We start from the raw sequence: 15,899 nt of genomic DNA on the forward strand, positions 1-15,899 counted from the left end.
TAGATCAGGCCATGATCAAACCAGCTCCCCCAGAGGAGACTGCATTGGCACTGCAGGAAAATGACCATGAGGTCTGCCTGTTGCAATTTTCTTTGGAAAGTTAGGAAACACACGGAATGAATTAAATGGATTTTCCCTAGCTGAGGCTCAGCGAGCTGACCCAGTATTGCAAGAGTTAGCACAGGCTGCCCAGTCTGAAAGTGAAGCAGAGGGAGTCCCTGATAGCTACTATTTAAAAAATGAGGTACTGATGAGGAAATGGAGTTCTCCTCACAGACTTGAGGGCAAGGGGTGGACAGTTCACTAGTTAGTGGTGCCACAGAGGTACTGGGGAGAAATAGTAACAAGGGCCCATGAGACTACAGTGGTTGTACATACAAAAGACCAAAGCCCGCATAAGACAACAGTTTGACTGGCCAAAACTCCACAAAGATGTGGTGGAGTACTACAGGAGTTGCCACATGTGCCAGGTTGAGAGGAAACCCCAACCTACAGTGAAACATGGACCCCTAAGTCCTGTCCCGCTGTTAGGAAGACCTTCCAGCAGAGGGTTGGTGAACTGTAAGGGACCCCGCCGAGAACAAAAGGGGACAGGAAGGCACACGTATGCCAAAAGTTTGCAAAGAGAAGGGGAAAAAGTGACCTAGAGGGCAGATTAAAGAAAGTCCGGAAGGAATCCGGGATGAAAATACCTGCTGTCCAGTCAACCAATCCAAGAAAATGTAAAAGATTAGACCCCACAACCTCCTATGTAAATGCAGACACTGGAAGCACCCCACCAGAGTTGCTAACAGCATTTACAGGAACATGCAGAGGCAAAGAGAGACCTCTAAGGGGCAGAGAAACCATGAAGGTGAGGCCTCACCTAGTTGAAGTGACACAAGAAAGTGCAGTCAAGTCTGCACAAACATCTGCAGGCAGGAGTGACCCAGAGAACAAAAGGGAGATTAACAAAGAATCTTCCCCCACAGTCAGAGGAAAAGGAAACCACCCATCCCCTGAAGTCAAAAGTCTTTGCATGATTCAGAGAGTTCAGGATAGACCCGCCCACTACCAACTCTCCTGAGAGAAAAAACAGAAAATTAAAGCATCACTGGCACCCAGAAAAGAGCATTTTAAAAAGCTTTAAGATTGGTGAATGAATGGAAATGAATGAGAGAAATGCATGCTTTTTCTTTCTGTATCCTATATTTCTCTCAAACCTAGTAATGAAAAGTGCCATTTGTTTTCAAATTGCATTTCATTCCATTGGGTGTGGAGGTGTCATGCAGGCCCCCACCTGCCAAAACTGAGGCATACATTATCTTGCCACATGAAAACTTAAAATTGTGACTGGGAAGAAAAGAGGGCCAATCACAAGGAATTGCCAAGGCCCTGACTGGAAATACATTTGCATGCTAGCAGACAGTGTTGGAACAAGGGATCCAGTCCTTGCTTCCCCAATATACAGAAGAAGTGGTCAAACCAGTTTAGTCACATGACTAACTGAATTTTTTTGAATTTGAACTTGCTGAGAGAAAAAACTCAGAAAGATCATAGCTCCTGGACTGAAAAGACCTCTCTCCTGCCTGCTCTCATCTCTTTCTCACAGAACTAAAGACCCATTGAAGACACATGAACCCCAAGAGAGAAAAGTCTCCTACAGTGACCAAGGTTTAAGAAGAATACTGGGCCCCAATGACAAGCAAGACTGCCTACAATCAAGGACTACAGTGAGCTTGAAGCACAGTAAAATCCCTCTTCAGAGATTGCCTCAAACTTTTGTTACTTTATTTATCTTCTGCTCTTTTCTGTCTCCATTCGCATGTGCATATAATGTATGCATGCTAGCATTGGGTGCAACATGTATCCGTAGGCGTTAACCACATTAGAGTTTAAGTTTAAGGTTTAACAAATTTCACTTTTCTTCTTTAAACCTGAGAAAACCTGATTGTGCTCATGTCTTTACCTTATAATTGGAAAGTGGTGAACAAGGATTCACCAAGGGGGAGCACAAAACACAATGTGTTTAAAAACATAAATCCTGTTACATTAAGACTAGATGAAGACAGCCATAAAGACGGGGTTAAAGTGTTGCGAGTTGAAGAGACTTAGTAGTTGGCAGGAAAAAAGACAGAGGCGCAAGGGGAGAGTCAACTGTGTAACAGCCCCAACAAACAAATTTCTCTGCAGCACCTGTGGAAGAGCCTGTCACTCTAGAATTGGCCTTTATAGCCACTCCAGGCGCTGCTTCACAAACCACTGACCACCTCCAGGCGCTTATCCATTGTCTCTCGAGATAAGGAGGCCAAAGAAGAAGAAGAGATGAAGACAGTAAAAGACCCCTAGACACCTTTCTCACCTGGTTGTAACACTAGTATTAACTGAAATCTGTGATAGCCTATCGTTAAGATAATTTTCTATTTAGTAAATGGCCTTGCCTTTTCATACCTTTAACCTTTCCCTGAATGTTTGTAATTGTGTGTGGTGAAGTTAACCCCCTTCCCGAGTTTAAGAGTGTGTAAATAAACCCTAATTCCTTGATTTAACTCTAACAACAGCGTTGTTGTTGCGGTCATTTATTATCAAGGTTTAAGGGAGGGAAAGAAATTCAATCACTAATCTATTTACGGACAGGTGGTTGGAAAAACAGGGAACAGTGTTCAGAGAAAAAACAAGGATTAATGACCTGTTCATAACAATGCCACACCCTGGAAGCATCATTAAGGCCATAGACACATTTGTTCAGTTTCCATACGTTTCCTTCTGCATCTGTTGCCTCTTTAGGTGATATCAGAAACATTCCTGTCTGAAAAGTATCACCCAACAGAAAAGCAGCTTTTATATCAATTGATCTACACACCCATGAATATGTGGCCAAAACAGCTAAAAAGATTTTCGAGATTACTTTTCCAGCTGTGGGAGAGGTAACTCTAACACCTGTATCATCCATTCTCCAAAAGCCCTTGCAACTAGCCTCGCTTTAGCCTTACGAATCCCCTCTGCAAGGATTTTCAGTACGAATCCTTCTATATGACAAGGCTGGTTGTCCCTTATATGGTACCTCAGAATATACATCAAATTCTCTCCAACTTTCTAACTCCTTGTGTTTTGTCTCTTATTAGTTTAACATTCGGTTTATTGACAGCCACCAGAACTTTATGGTCATGAGGACTTCTGCTTCTAGTTCTATTGTGAGACTGTTCCTCATCCTTCATTTCATTGTGTAATCTGTCCAAACTATGGCCTCTACTAGCACTTTGATGTCTTTCGGGACTACAAATGTAAGATCTCCCTTTTACCCTATCAGTGGCTGTTCCTTCAGGATGTGATCGTTTCCTGATGCAAGAATCACTTCCAGACCCACTACTAGAACTTGCATTGTGTTTTCTTACTCTCTACTTTTTCACCACACTCTACCAGTCCATGGACCTCGCTTCTTGGCCATCACCATGAACATTCAACCAATATTTAAACTTAGATGGTTGGAATGTACAATCCCTATTAATTGGTCTGTGGGCAAAATCCCAAATTGGCTTCTGTGCTATGCAACAGAAAGTACTACAATTAGTTGAATTTTTACTTCACAGTTGAATGCTTTGACAGAGCCCATTGCTGAAACAAATTTCAGCTGCAGTATGTATAACCAGAATGTTCATGTTTTCACACATGTCTGTGAACTTGTCATTTGCAAATTCTGCTCCATTATCAGTCAGAAACTTAGTTGGTGCCTCAAGTCCAGTCCCTATCCATTTCTCCATGATTTTTATCTATAATAATCCATTTGTCTTTGTTATGTATTATTGTAGAAAAATGAAATCTGGCAGCTAGGTCTATAAAATGTAGAATTAAATTATTTCGCAAATCTTTTTTAAAGTCTTTCTATTTCCTGTTCCTGCTCAAGTTTTTTTCATTTGTAACTGAACTTTAGCTAATTCAATTGCACTACCCTCTGGTTTGTTTTCTTCTACTTCCAATTGTAAATGTTGTGCTATTACATCAATTATGTCTGCTTTCTTAACTCCTGGCTTTAACACTAACCCCAGTTTTGTTGCCAATGCTATTAGCTTAGCCTTGGTTAAGTACCTCAAATCACTCAGGGATACATCCTCCTTCCCCAGAAAAGTCACAACTGTTAAAGACATTCTGCTGGTATAGACTTTCTCTATTACACAAGAAACCTGGTTCTTATATTTTTCCTTTTTCAATTATTATTACCCCACTAACAATTGAATGTCATTTGTGTTGGGTTTATCTCGACAAGAGCTCCCAATTATATGTTTACATATTTAAATTTTCCCACTTACCGATGCAGTCAATCATGTACTGTTTTTTCCCCAGAATAAAAAACGCTAACCAGGCTTTTTTAATAAACAACACAATTATTATTTTATTATAAACCAACTCTTAACCAATAATGAAGTAAATCATCACATAAATTGAAATATTAAAGCCCTTCATTTATCTTAGCCCCTCACACATACGCATATACATACACACCTGTTAATGGGAAAATAAAAGGGATTTTTGCTTATTGCTGTTACAAAGAAAACAGAATGAAAAAAAAACTTAGGCTGAAAAGAAGGCATGGAAAGATGTCCTTTGTTTTGGTTTGGCATCCTAAGCATGAATAGACGGCCGTCACAAGGAGCTTCCCAGAACAATGCTTTCCAGGTAATGTTGAAGGTCAGTTTGGGTAGGCTTTCCAAGAAATGCAGCTACAAAGGCTCCAAATAGACCTTACAGCAGAAATGCAGCAACAAAGTTTCAGTTGCCACAAATTTGGTCTGCAAAGGTTTCTTCAATCATGAAGGGTTTCTTCAAATACAGGAGGAAATAGGAATCTGACACAGTGGATGCAGGATTTGTTTTCAAGAGAGAAAGCTGAGTTGTTCTTCTTCTGTCAGGCAAGAAGCAACTGACTGTTGTAACAATTCAAACTGAAACTAAAACCTTCCAGGAGTCAAGTCTCCTGACATTTATAAATCTTGGCCTGTCACTTCTTCGTAAACATCTCCCCTAGTCAAAAACAAGCCCTGATGGGTGATTATCCACAGACAGGTGCCTTCCAGTAAGACTTGTTTCCAGGAACCTTCTGGTAACTTCTTTGGGGAAAAAAAGTTCAGTAATCTCTTCAAAATTCCAGATGAATCAGCGTACATAATTCATTTCAACCCTTCAGAAGAAGGGTCACTGACCCGAAACGTTAACTCTGCTTCTTTCTTCACAGATGCTGCCAGACCTGCTGAGCATTTCCAGCATTTCTTGTTTTTATTACATAATTCATTTATAAGTTTGTAAAACATATTTTGCAAAAGAAATAGAAGTAATCTCGGATCAGCAGGTTATTCACTTAAAGCAGCAGGGGAAAATGATGTAAATGCATTTGTATGTCTTTTTAAATTTTGATCGCACATTCTTGGGTAGGAAATTAAAGTTAAAAGGGGCATAACGCGTTCCTATTAAACTCTGCAATGAAGTGATGTTATTCAAGAACTCTTAAGTACTGTGCTCACATACCTGCCACCCCTAACAGTTCGCAGGACCGCGTCCCTCGGACAAAGTCTGCAGCTCAGAGTCCAACCCTTGCCCTCTATTGTAACACCTTTGATTTTTTTTTAAAAAAGATTTCTTTATAAGAAACGCAAATCCCAACCCTGTATAACGTGCTAAACTATAAGGCCCTATATAATGTGTTTTGTGACATTGATATGACTACAGCACATTCCTGGTCTACCGCAAAATGCATGCATATGTATTCTGATTGGTATGAAAGCCCTGTAGCAGCGTTGGACGGCTGAAGGTTCGCCCCTTCCGTCTGCTGTATAAAAGGGTCTGGTCCTGGTCCTGGTCCTGACTGTAGAAACAGGCGCGATGCTGCAATCGCACTACACAGCACACTGGTGGGTGTGCTGGCAAGGGATTGAGTTTCAGTAGGTCACCGTGAGCTAGGGGTTGTGTGGACTTTATGAGAGAACAATGAGCGAGGTGGGCGGAGAGCGGGCACACCGAGAATCAGCTCGACCGAAAGGGAAAGGAAAGCAACTCTCGCGGAAGCTTCAACATCTCTCTGACAGAGAGCAGCATCTCCGCAGCAGCGCGAAGTGAAGCCTAGTACAAGAAGCCAGGATGGTGAGCGCAACCCCGGAGAAGATCCCAATGCTAGACTACATGGCTCCATCTGAATGTGCCTGTCTTCACTTTGGAAGGAAGTAACTTTATCATATATATATATATATTTATATATAAGGCATTTCATTACATTTCAACGACTACATTTTAAACCGATTAGTCTGTAACACTGTTGTAAGTGCTCCGGAAAACTCAGCTTTTAATGTCTCAAAGGAACATCGTGAGAAGATTCCCAACTAGTCATGATTAGTGCTCTGGCTGGTTTTTCAGTGGCGAGTTTACTGACGTTTGGTTACTTGTCCTGGGACTGGCTCGAACCTGAACTCACAAACCCAGGTTTACAGGATTCGTTGATAAACCCGTCTAAACCTCACATCATCTTCATCCTAGCTGATGATCAGGGCTTCCACGATGTGGGTTATCACGGATCCGAGATCCATACCCCTACCCTGGACAGACTTGCTGCTCAAGGGGTTAAATTGGAGAACTACTACATCCAACCCATCTGCACACCGTCCAGGAGCCAACTCATCACAGGCCGGTTAAGTATTGAACGCGGATTCTCCTCACCCTCAAAGAATAACATTTTGTTACTATCATGATGATCATACGCAAGTTTGTAGGATCCACATGAGGCGCAGATTTCCACATAGTTTGTCAGTTTAGCCCTTGCACACTGCTGCAAAGAGTTACAAGAAACCAAAAGCGGTAGCAGTCGGTAGTTGGGTGTTGCTTTTGTTGTGTTAGCATAATGATACCAGCAGGTAATGCAAGTAAAAGCAGGTGAAGTTATAAAGCCCTGCCGGAATCCTGTTAATGTGCTGACATGTATTGGTTATATATATTTCTTCTGGATTAAGAGTAAAAACTGAACTGTGTGTTGCAATAGGTAAGCGCATGGCTCTTAAAAATGAACGTACTGTTTATGAGGTGTTGACAGAAGAAGTAAATGCTGCTTGCTTGACTTAAAACTTTTTGTAATTCTTCACAGCAAGTACCAGGATAAAGTATCCTCCGTATCCCACGTGTAAGCGATGTAAACGTTTTCTTCAAATATGATTTGTTCCACCAAGGGCACAGAGAAGTTATTCTCATATTCATTGCAAAGAAAGGAATAGACAGTTGCATACCCAAGTTTGTGGATGAAATTAATTTGTGAAGCACAGTGAGTTGTGTGGATGGGAGCAGGAAGTTACAAAGGGACATAGACAGGCTAAGTGAATGGGCAAAACTATGCCAAATGATATTTAATGTGAGATCATCCACTTTGGATCTGAAAAAGACAAATTAGAATGTTTTCTTAATGGTGAGAGACTAGAAGCTGTGGAGGAGCAAAGCGACTTAGGTGTCCATGTACACAAATCATTAAAAGCTAGTGCAGAGGTGCAAAACATAATTTGATAGGCCAATGAAATGTTTTTTTTTATTTCCAAAATATACTTTATTCATAAAAATCTGTAAAAATTACATTCCCAAACAGTTTAAAACAGCATCAAGTCAAAAAATACAAACAGTGCAAAGGTGATCAGTGTCCTATACAATCATGAGTTGCCTCACAACCCTTCCATTTCATTGTCATGCCATATACATTTACAGCACACAAAATTTTCCGGATACAGTTCGAGGGGTTTCCCATGGATCCAGCCCCTCGGTTCAGCTTGGTGGGGGGACCTTACACTGTGCTCTTTCCCCATTGAGCCTTTGCTGCGGCTGCCCCAAGCTTTAGTGCGTCTCTCAGCACGTAGTCCTGGACCTTGGAATGTGCCAGTCTGCAACATTCGGTGGTGGACAACTCTTTGCGCTGGAAGACCAGCAAGTTTCGGGAAGACCAAAGGGCGTCTTTCACCGAATTGATAGTCCTCCAGCAGCAGTTGATGTTTGTCTCGGTGTGCGTCCCTGGGAACAGCCCGTAGAGCACAGACTCCTGTGTTACAGAGCTGCTTGGGATGAACCTCGACAAAAACCACTGCATCTCTTTCCATACCTGCTTTGCAAAGACACATTCCAGGAGTAGGTGGGCAACCGTCTCTTCCCCACCACAGCCACCGCGGGGGCATTGTGTGGAGGGGGCGAGACTTCGGGCGTGCAGGAATGATCTGACGGGGAGGGCCCTTCTCACCACCAGCCAAGCTACATCTTGGTGCTTGTTTGAAAGTTCTGGTGATGAGGCATTCCGCCAAATGACTTTGGCGGTCTGCTCGGGGAACCATCTGACAGGATCCCCCGTCTCCTTTTCCTGTAGGGCTTTGAGGACATTCCGTGCAGACCACTGCCTGATGGATTGGTGGTCAAAGGTGTTTTCCCGCAGGAACTGCTCCACGAAGGATAGGTGGTACGGCACGGTCCAGCTGCATGGAGCGTTCTGCGACAATGTGGCCAGGCCCATCCTTCGCAACACCGGGGACAGATAGAACCTCAGCACGTAGTGACACTTGGAGTTTGCGTACTGGAGGTCTACACACCGCTTGATGCAGCCGCACACGAAGGTGGTCATCAGGATGAGGGCCACGTCGGGTACATTTTTCCCGCTCTTGTCCAGAGATTTGAACATTGTGTCCCTCCAGACCCGGTCCATTTTAGATCCCCAGATGAAGCGGAAAATGGCTCGGGTGACCGCCACAGCGCAGGAGTGGGGTATGGGCCAGACCTGCGCCACGTACAGCAACAACATGAGCGCCTCGCACCTGATGACCAGGTTCTTACCCACAATGGAGAGAGATCGCTGCCCCCACATGCTCAACTTTTGTTGTACCTTGGCTACTCGCTCCTCCCATGTTTTGGTGCAGGCGCCGGCCCTTCCGAACCATATCCCCAGCACCTACAGGTAGTCTGACCTGACGGTGAAGGGGACAAAGGATCGGTCAGCCCAGTTCCCAAAGAACATGGCCTCGCTCTTGCCGTGGTTAACTTTGGCTCCCGAGGCCAGTTCGAACTGGTCGCAGATGTTCATCAGTCTGCGCATGGACAGCGAATCCAAACAGAAGACGGTGACGTCATCCATGTACAGGGAGGTTTTAACCTGAGTGCCTCCGCTGCCTGGGATTGTCACCCCTCTTATGCTCGCATCCTTCCTAATAGACTCAGCAAAGGGTTCAATACAGCAAACAAACAAGACCGGGGAGAGGGGACAGCCCTATCTGACTCCAGATTTGATCGGGAAACTTTCCGATTCCCACCCATTGATTGAGACTGCGCTACTGATGTTTGTGTAGAGCAGTTTGATTCAATTGCAGATTCCCTCCCCAAACCCCATTTTGGAAAGCACGTCCATCATGTAGGTGTGCGATACCCTGTCAAAAGCCTTCTCCTGGTCCAGGCTGACGAGGCAGGTGTCCACCCTCCTGTCCCGCACGTAGGCGATCGTATCCCTGAGTAGCGCGAGACTATCAGAGATCTTCCTGCCGGATGCAGTACAGGTCTGATCGGGGTGGATCACCAACTCCAGAGCAGACTTGACTTGACTGGCTATGACTTTGGACAGAATCTTGTAGTCAACATTAAGCAGTGAGATGGGCCGCCAATTTCTGATTTCTGCCCTCTCCCTCTTCCGCTTGTAAATGAGGGTGATGATGCCTTTCCTCATGGATTCTGACATGCTGCCGGCCAGGAGCATACTCTCGTATACTTCCAGCAGGTCCGGCCCGACCCAGACCCACAGGGCCGAGTACAACTCGACCGGTAAGCTGTCGCTTCCGGGAGTTTTACTCGTCTCAAAGGACTCGACGGCCTTTGTCAGCTCGTCCAGAGTTAGCGGCTTGTCCAGTCTCTCCCTCCTGCTGTCATCTAAGTCCTCTGTGATAGATGACAGGAAGGACAGGGAAGCTCTGCTGTCTGTGGGCTTCGCATCATACAGCCCAGCATAAAAGGATTTGCTGATCCTTAGTATGTCAGACTGCGAAGACGTTACCGAGCCATCTTCTTCCTTCAGGCTGCTGATAACAGAGCTCTCTCTGTGTACCTTTTGGAAGGAGTAACGCGTTGATAGGCCAATGAAATGTTGGCCCTTATCTCATTGGGGTCGAAATACAAATGATTCAGTTGTACAGAGCCTAGCCTTGGTCAAACCCCATTTAGATCACTGTGTTTATTTTGAGCACTGAACCTCTGGAAAGATCTGTTGTCCTTGAAAGGAGTACAGCTCAGATTCAGCAGATTGATGCTTGGGCTTTAGGGTTAAATTTTAAGCACATGTTGCATAAACTGGGCTTGCATTCTCTTGAGTTTAGAAGGTTGAGGGCTGATCCAATGAAGTCTTTAAAATGATGAAGGAATTCAGTGGGTAGATACAGATAAATTATTTCCACTCGTGGAGAATCTAAAACAAGAGGACAGAGTCATAAAATTAGAGGCAGGCCATTTAGAAGTGAAATCAGGAAGTGTTTTTTCACACAAAGGGTAGTGGAAATCTGGAACTCTTCTGAAAAGGCTGTTGATGCTGAGCCAATTGAAACTTTCAAGACTGAGATTGATGTATTTTTGTTAGTTAAGCATATTGTTACAGTCAATTGAGGGAGAGTTGAAGGGCATCCCTCTTTGTCCTCTCCTTGTTAAACCACAACAGATTTAATTATTTTTTACTGGCCAATTCAGTCGGTGTTTAATTACTTCCTTGCAATGATCATAATAAGAACCAGTCGGACAGGTTTTCTTGAGTTAACAAAGAAAAAAGGTTAACTTTATTGTACATAAACCGAACTAATAAAAATAAAAAACAACGTACCAACTTTCACTCTCACACACACACTCGAGGTTTAAACACACAAAAAGGTTACAGAGTGGGGAAAGGTAGATTGTTAGAGTTAGAGTCCATAAACACGGTATACAGTCTGTGGAGTTTGGTGGTTCGGCTGGCTTCTAGCTGAATTCAGTGGTCCTGAGGCTTTTAGTTTGAAGAGATAGATGACTGGTTTGGTGAGTCTGTTGGAAATAGTGATGCAGATGATTTCCTCCAACAGGGTTTCTGATTGTAGCCAGAGTATGCAAAGGTGGTCAGTCAACAAGCAGGATTTGAAAGCTTTCAAGCTGGAATGGAGAGAGACAGAGAGGGACTTCCACTTAGGGTCTGCTCATGTCAGAGTCCAGTTGCTTCTCCTCTGTTGCAGAGAAAACACCAGCTTTAAACCACAGATGGGGAGGGGCTTGTCTCATGACAATCACTCAGTCATTCAAACATAGCAATTAGCAGTATTTTTCTGCTTACTGAGAGAACTTCCTTTAAACTTCCTGGGTCCTGGTTCTTGCTGGGCACTGAGCAGACATTCTGTCTCCTCACAGTCCTTTGCAATGCAGCATATAGTGTAGCAAACTAGGTGATCATCTTCAGCTGTTAGCAGTCATCCTGTTTTAAATGTCTTTTTAAAAAAGTCTTTTAAAAAAAATACAAATTCAGATCTCCAGTCAGTGGACTAAAGAAAATTATCATTCAACAAAATACATTGGTGTAACAATATCTATTTATATGGAACAAAGGCAGTAATGAAGTTGGTGTATGGATCAGCATGATCTAATTGAATGACAGAGCAGGCTGAAGGGGCTGAATGGTCTACTCCTGTCCTATGTTCCTACCTGGTGCACAATTAGTTTAGCCATCCATTGGGAGATCTGGTTGGAGCACACTAAGCTCTACTGAGACTTACTCTCCTCTGCTGAAGCCATTCAGTATGCTAGGATTATCCTGCAGGTAAAAGATAACGCCGTGCTACTTTTTTCCATTACCAATACTCAGCCCTAATAGCAAGTGTGAGCAGTTTATGGAGTTCTCTTTTATAGAAAAAAATAGAGACCAGACTGACATGCAGTCTTAGATAAGTAGCAATTTCCTCCAGTTAAACAATGGAAAGATGAATGCCAATGGCATAAAATTTGGTCGTGTAGCACCTGTATTTTCTGTGCCAGGGATGTCATTTCGGTACCAAAATGGCATCTGCACTGCGCGCAAATACCTCTGGGAACGTGTACTGGAAGTATGCAGATAAGGCAGATGGTGAGATCAGTAAGCATATAATTCTGTTTTTTGACCTGAGCACTCCAGCTAACAGCCTTTCTTAACCTTGCACAGTTGAACATGCATTCAGCAGCAGGAACAACCTCCACCAGCACCATTTAAAGGGATCATAAGCTACTTTTAGTTTAGTTGCTGATTGATTTCTACTGGCTGCTACTGAGTTAGTAGAAGTGGCTTGTACTGCTGTTTAAAGTTGCTGGAGTCTACAGGAAGTGGAGTGACATGTGATGTAGGCCTTGGTTATGACTTCAGTGGTTCTGCTCAGATCACTTGTTGCCAGACCTGGGTGCAATATTGTCTATCCTGTTTGGCCTGTAGCATGACATGGAGAAGGAGCAGAGGCGACATGGAGGTGGACAAGCTACTTGAAGTGGAAGTGGATGGAGGGGGAGAAGGCTCTCAATAGGAGGCCATATCTGCCCCAGGGTCGAGAGGGAGTAATTCTGTTATCTCACTCACAGCGAGGAACAATGTGTACAATGTGTGTGCCTGAAGGTGAATTCATTTTTTTGCGTCAGGCTCCTTCCGGTCTGGAGCAGGTGATAATTGCAACATCTCCCAGTTCACCATCCATTGTCGCACACAGGTCACTGAGGCTCTGTATACAAAGACAGTGGAATACATTTCATTCACTCTTTCCAGAGAAACAGACACAGTGAGCATATGGTTTCACAAGCATTACAGTCTTCCCCATGGTACAGGGTCCCATTGACTGCGCACATTGCTTTTTGGTAACGCATGTCAATTCAGAGATGTACTGCAACTGCAAAGGGATTCCACTTCCTCAATGTACAGCCTCTTTACAACCATACTTAGTGCATGAATGCAGGTCAATGCCCTGAACTATGACAGCAGTCATGATGCCTTTATTCTCGCAGTTCGCTGTAACATCAGCATTTGAGACACCAAGTGAAGCCAGAGGGTAGCCACTGGGTGAGGACAGCTATCCAGTAACCACTTGACTTATGACTCCAGTGCACAAACCATGCACACATGGGCAGCATGCATAGAATGAGAGCCTTGCTGCCACACGAAATGTCATCAAGCAGACCATTGCTTAAGCAATGTTTCCACTGCCTGGACCACTCTGGAGAAGCCCTGCAGTACTCTCTAGAGTGCGTGTCACAGTTCATCATGGTCTGCTGCATCCCACACAACCTCACCACCATGAGGGCGCAGCCCTTTCCACCAGGTGTACAAGAGAAGCTGAGGAAAGGAAGGAGGAGGCAGAGAACAAGAGGGGGAGGAGAAAGGGAGGAGGCCACAACACGTCCCCTTTCCAGCCATGATCAGCTCATCCAATTGAGGTACCAGTGAACGCAACCTTAATTTCTCATTCACCAACAGTCCCATAACTTCCCATTCCTCTATTACTAACTATCACAGCATCTTCTTGGCCACAATGCTGGAATAAAATCCACTACAAAATAAACATTCCAAACCACCTTTCTAAATCAAACCATCCACTTTTCCATACAAAAGTCAGCTATTCACGCTTATGTATTCCTTTACTACCTGCCTTCCGTGTACCTTTGTCTGTTCTCGTGCTCCTGTGCAGTGCTACCCCTGAGGCTGGTGGAAGGCTGCTGACTTTCATGAGGAAGACTGCAGATGGCCTAGCAGGACAGCCTCTCGCAGCTCTGGCCTTAGAGCACCTGGCTTTGGACTGCACCACCTCGGCATGAGAGGACCAGTCTGGGCTGGCTGACTGAAGGCAACAGCAAGGGCACTGGCAGAGTGACAGTAATGGGAGGATAAATGCTGTTGTTCCAAGAGAAGATAGCAGGTTTGTTCTCCATGTAGCCGCTGCCACTCTCCAGGGCAATCTCAGCAATGTGCTGGAGGATAGATTGCTTTACTGCTGTTAGAACCTGCAAGCCCCTTTGAACACTGATAACTGCAGCCAACCTGACAGCAGTCCAAGCTTGCATGACAACAAGTTGAGTTTGCACGGGCTCAGTCTGAGCTTCCACTATAGCACATAAGACATTGGGTGGCTTCAGCTTGTGCTGCAATGGAAACTGAGACATCGACATCAGACGCTGCACCACGGTTCAGTCCACAAGCGTAGTTATGGAGTTGGCCACCACTTCCAGGCTGGATAGGTTTGTCTCCAAGCTCTGTGCAAAGCTCTGTGCAAGATTGGTGTCAGGCTCCTCCAGGCTCCTTGCCAGTAACTGCAGGATTTCTGGGAGGACTGTCAATACCTTTTTTTCTGCCCCATCAAAGTCAGCATCTAAGCCCTCTGCAGCAGAACTTGTCTGTGACCTCGCCCTCCAGCAAGCTGGCACTGCGCTACCTTTTCTCCTGCCCTAGCTGCAGGCCCCTCAGTCCGGTGTCTCACACACGCAGATCCTGCCTGTATGCTACCCTCTAAAGTGCACACTTTATCTGTATCTGAGGGAGTGAGATCAAGTAATTCTTGCTCCTGCACCACTTCCTGGGCAGTGGCAATTCTTGGGTATCTGAGAGGAGAAAGGCACAAAGGTAGGGTTGTGGTGAGGAAAGGGGGGAAAGCACCAGATACATTTTTACACCATGTTCAGTTTGTAAATCAGAAGAAATTGTGGGATGAGGGGGGAGCGGGATGAGAGAGGGAGGATTTGCTATGAACATACCATCCTATTTGATGGTTTCAGCCCTGTCACCGGCTACAGGTTCAGTCATGGTCATTCCAGTATTAATGAGCATCACCTCCACTGTTGGTACAAGGACATGCTGCCGTGCATGTCCTCCACTGGTCAGTTGTTGCTGCCTGTAGTTGTGCACCAACTTGTCCTGCAAGAAAGGGAGGGAATTGTGTCAGTGAGCATGGTGCAATATGTTTGGGTGATGTGGCTGCCTTGATTAAATAGCTAGCAGTGTATACAAGCTGTGAGATGTGGGTGTGAGGCTTGCAGCAGTGCAAAGTGTGTGAGGGTGAGGTGAAGCTATGAATGTGAGGTTTGTGTTGTGGTTGATAGAGATTGCTGACAGGTGAGTGAAGGGGGGTGGGGGGTGGGGTGAGGGGTGGTGAATTGAGCAGTGTGTGAGACTAGTGGTTCAGTTGTAAGGATATGCATTTGAAGATGTAGTCACTCACCTTGACCACTTGCTGAACTTCTTGCAGCACTGCATCCAGGTCCTCGGAGCTACAGTGCTGGCATTGGCTGCAACCTCTTTTAAGAGGTGCAGGTTGGTTTGAAGTGGTGCAGGCTAGCTTTAAGTGGTGCTAGCCTCACATGAACTTGTGCCCCCTGCTGAGTATGCGGCCACTCAACAGTACATATCCAATTTTGCCCCCATAGTCTTTTGACCCTATTACAAACTCTGTACCAAACTCAGTTGCCTTGGTCACACCCTGTGAAATCTTTACTCAAAACCCTTCTATCTCACCATTCCCCTCATCCTTTAAGACCATCCTCATACCAAGCTATTGGTCACCTCTCCTAATAGCTCTTTCTTTGACTTGATGTCTGTCTATTTCATTGGAATATCGGAACAGGAGTAGACCATTTAGTCCCTCAAGCCTGTCCTGCCATTCAAAGAGATCGTGGCTGATCTGTGACCTAATCCATATACCTGCCTTTGTCCCATATCCCTTAATACCTTTGGTTAACAAAAATCTATCAAGCTCAGATTTAAAATTAACAATTCCCCCAGTATCAATTGCAGTTTGTGGAAGAGAGTTCCGAACTTCTACCACCCTTTGCTTGTAGAAGTGTTCCTGACTTCATTCCTGAAAGGCCTGGATCTAATTTTCAGATTATATTCCCTAGTCCTAGATTTCCCAACCAGCGGAAAT

At 44.6% G+C, this 15,899-nt stretch overlaps 1 protein-coding gene across 2 annotated transcripts in view; it reads left to right on the forward strand.

Annotated features, from left to right (window-relative positions):
* The first annotated feature begins 6,353 nt into the window (after window positions 1-6,353).
* The window catches only part of arsj (arylsulfatase family, member J), a 40,466-nt gene continuing 30,920 nt past the window's right edge, over window positions 6,354-15,899 (forward strand). Inside the window, exon 1 of one of the 2 annotated variants that reach the window (XM_068018042.1) lies at window positions 6,354-6,657. In XM_068018042.1, coding sequence (XP_067874143.1) covers window positions 6,354-6,657 — 304 coding nt within the window. The remainder of the gene's footprint in view (window positions 6,658-15,899) is intronic. The other variant, XM_068018123.1, reaches the window with a different exon arrangement.

This window comes from Heterodontus francisci, chromosome 1 (genome assembly GCF_036365525.1).
Source record: "Heterodontus francisci isolate sHetFra1 chromosome 1, sHetFra1.hap1, whole genome shotgun sequence".
NCBI lineage: Eukaryota > Metazoa > Chordata > Chondrichthyes > Heterodontiformes > Heterodontidae > Heterodontus > Heterodontus francisci.